General features: G+C 36.9%; 1 protein-coding gene across 1 annotated transcript; it reads left to right on the top strand.

Moving 5' to 3' along the window:
* LOC107610712 (ATP-dependent DNA helicase PIF1-like) lies at positions 1764 to 2878 on the top strand. The gene is made up of 2 exons (XM_016312720.1): positions 1764 to 2171; positions 2228 to 2878. The coding sequence occupies exons 1-2, from the start codon at positions 1764 to 1766 to the stop codon at positions 2876 to 2878; spliced, it is 1059 nt and encodes a 352-aa protein (XP_016168206.1).

Below are 3131 nucleotides of genomic sequence, written 5' to 3'. Positions count from 1 at the left end.
TGTGCCGAGCTACCCAATCTCCAGAAATTTCCATCTCTTTATAATGTCGTCACCAAGTACATGATCCATGGTCCCTGCGGTCAACTTAGACCGAGTTCTCCTTGCATGAAAGATGGTAAGTGCTCAAAATTTCATCCGAAAAGATTCGTTGACCAAACGAGCTTTGATGAAGATGGCTATCCAATATATAGACGTCGTAATATGGGTGTGACAGTGAAAATCAACGATGTTGATATTGATAACAGATTTGTTTGCCCTATAATCCACTGCTGTTAATGAAATATCAAGCTCACATAAATCTTGAGTTCTGTAACAAGTCAAACGTCATTAAGTATCTTTTTAAGTATGTCAATAAGGGTCCAGATCGGGTGACTGCAACTATTAGAGAAACATATGATGTTGGTGAATCTTCTCAGGTGGTTGATGAGATCAAACAGTATTACAATTATCGTTATTTATCACCGTCTGAATCCATGTGGAGAATTTTTGCTTATGATATTCATCATAGATGGCCGTCGATACATAGGTTAACTTTTCACTTGCCGAACCAGCAACATGTTGTATTTGATGATGTTGATATCACTACTCATGTTTATTTGTGCAACAAAGATTTGCTGACAATGTTTACGAGTTGGATGATGGCCAACAGGCAGTTCCCGGAGGGGCGGTCTTTAACATATGTTGAATATCCAGGAAAATTTGTCTATTGTTTGAATAGCAAGGAGTGGAAGCCAAGACAGAAGGGATTCTCAATTGGAAGATTGAGTTTCGCTCATCCCTCATCTGGTGAACTTTTCTACATGCGGATGCTTTTGAATGTGCAGAGAGGTTGTACCAGTTTTCGAAGTATAAGAACCGTGAATGGTGTTACTTATGATACATTTCAAGAGGCATGTTTCGCCATGGAATTCTTGATAGATGATAAGGAGTATGTTTCTGCTATTAAGGAAGTCGTTGAGTTAGCGTCAGCTGCACAGCTAAGGAGGCTTTTTGTGATGTTGTTGCTATCTGGTTCCATGGGAAGACCTCTGTCAGTTTGGGAACAAACTTGGGCTTATTTGTTTGATGATATTCTTTATCGCAGAAGACATGAGCTGCAATATCCCGGTAAGAATTTTGTTCATGATGAATTTATTATATGACAGCAAGCACACACGCACGCACACAGTATAGAGATGATATTATGGTGCTAATATTTATTAATTATCGTTAAACATAGATCTAACGATGAGTCAGGACGAGTTGCAAACTTTTTGTTTGTTGGAGATTGAGAAACTATTGCAGAGTAATGGAAAATCATTGAGAAATTATGCTGGCATGCCGGTTCCTAATAACTCTTTAGTCTCTCAATTTAGCAATTTGATGTTGTTGCGTGAGTTGGAGTATGATATTGTTTCTTTGACTCATGAGCACGATGCAAATATCTTAAAGTTAAATGAAGAAAAAAGGGTGGTCTACAATAAAATTATTGATTGTGTTTCGAATAAGAGGCACAGATTCTTTTTTGTGTACGGGTTTGGTGGTACTGGAAAAACTTTTTTATACAGAGTTTTGTCAGCTAGATTGCGATATGAGAAAAAGATTGTTATAAACGTTGCTTCTAGTGGTATTTCTTCTCTGTTGTTACCTGGTGGTAAGACGGTGCATTCTATGTTCAATATTCCTGTTGAGCTGACTGAAGACACTGTTTGTCGGATTAAGAAAGATAGTCCAAAATCTGAGGTATTCCAATTGGCCATTTGATTATTTGGGATGAGGCACCGATGACTAACAAATTAGCATTTGAAGCGCTCGATAGGACGTTGCGTGATATAATGGTTTCGGTCTCTGATAGGAATAAAGATTTACCTTTTAGTGGGAAGGTGGTCGTTCTTGGTGGTGATTTCAGGCAGGTCTTGCCAGTTATTCCAAAAGGTTCTCGTGCTGAGATTGTGATGGCTTCCATAAATTCTTCTGTCCTCTGGAAATACTGCGAAGTTTTGCAACTGACAAAAAATATGAGGTTAGCAAGTGGATTGGAACAATCAACTGCTCAGGAGTTAAGGTCGTTTTCAGATTGGATACTTCAAATTGGTGAAGGTCGATGTGGAACTCTGGTCAATGATAAACTTTTTGTTGATATTCCTTCTGATTTAATCATTCCTATTTTGGAAAATCCAGTGGAAGATATTGTAAATACAATCTATCCGAATTTGGTTCATAATTTTCATGTTTAAGCTTTTTCCAGGATAGGGCAATATTGGCTCCGACTGTCGAGAATGTTGAAGAGATAAACAATTATATAGTTGACATTTTGCCCGGTGAGGAGAAAAATTATCTCAGTGCTGATTCGATATGTGGTAGTGATGCCTATTTTGATGTTGATGTTGATTGGATAAATGTTGAATTCTTGAATCAGATTAGGTGTTCTGGTCTACCTAATCATTCGTTGAAGTTGAAAATAGGCGTGCCTATTATTTTGTTGAGGAATATTGATCCAGCTGGGGGTTTGTGTAATGGGACTCGACTTGTTATGCGAGATCTAGGGACAAATGTGATCGGTGCGGATATTGTTTCTGGTAGCAATGTTGGGGATAAAGTTTTTATCACCAGAATGAATTTGATTCCCAGTGATACGGTTATACCGTTTAAATTCCAACGCCGTCAATTTCCAGTTTCTTTGTCGTTTGCGATGACAATCAACAAAAGCCAGGGTAAGACATTATCAACAGTCGGTTTGTTCTTGCGTCGTTTTGTGTTTTGTCACGGTCAACTTTATGTAGCTCTTTCCCGAGTTAGGAATAGAAATGGTCTTAAGATTTTACTTTATGATGAAGGATTAGTTGATCCTACCAGGACTGAAAACGTTGTATTTAAGGAAGTTTTTGATAAGATATAATGTAATTTTTTGTTATATTTTTCAATCTTATCTGTGTAATTTATATTTTTATTTTGGTCTATGTTTTCTTTAGAGAGGGACATCTTCTTTGGGGTATGTCTAGAATCGTCTCAACCATTTTGTGTGCACTAGATGCACCATTTTTTATGAATCATTAGATTCTATTAAATGAAAATTAAAGGATGTTATAAAAGAAGAGTATTCATACGCTTTATAAATATAGAATATATTAGTATATATACATTAACACCAT

Source organism: Arachis ipaensis, chromosome B08 (assembly GCF_000816755.2).
Source record: "Arachis ipaensis cultivar K30076 chromosome B08, Araip1.1, whole genome shotgun sequence".
Lineage (NCBI taxonomy): Eukaryota > Viridiplantae > Streptophyta > Magnoliopsida > Fabales > Fabaceae > Arachis > Arachis ipaensis.
This window is presented reverse-complemented; position numbering and strand designations above follow the sequence as displayed.

What these genes read in the sequence shown, in the direction of transcription:
- LOC107610712 (XM_016312720.1), top strand. Translation starts at nt 1,764, where the DNA reads ATGACTAACAAATTAGCATTTGAAGCGCTCGATAGGACGTTGCGTGAT. An exon ending in AAAATCCAGTGGAAGATATT is followed by an intron (nt 2,172 to 2,227) that starts GTAAATACAATC and finishes AGCTTTTTCCAG; the next exon opens with GATAGGGCAATATTGGCTCC.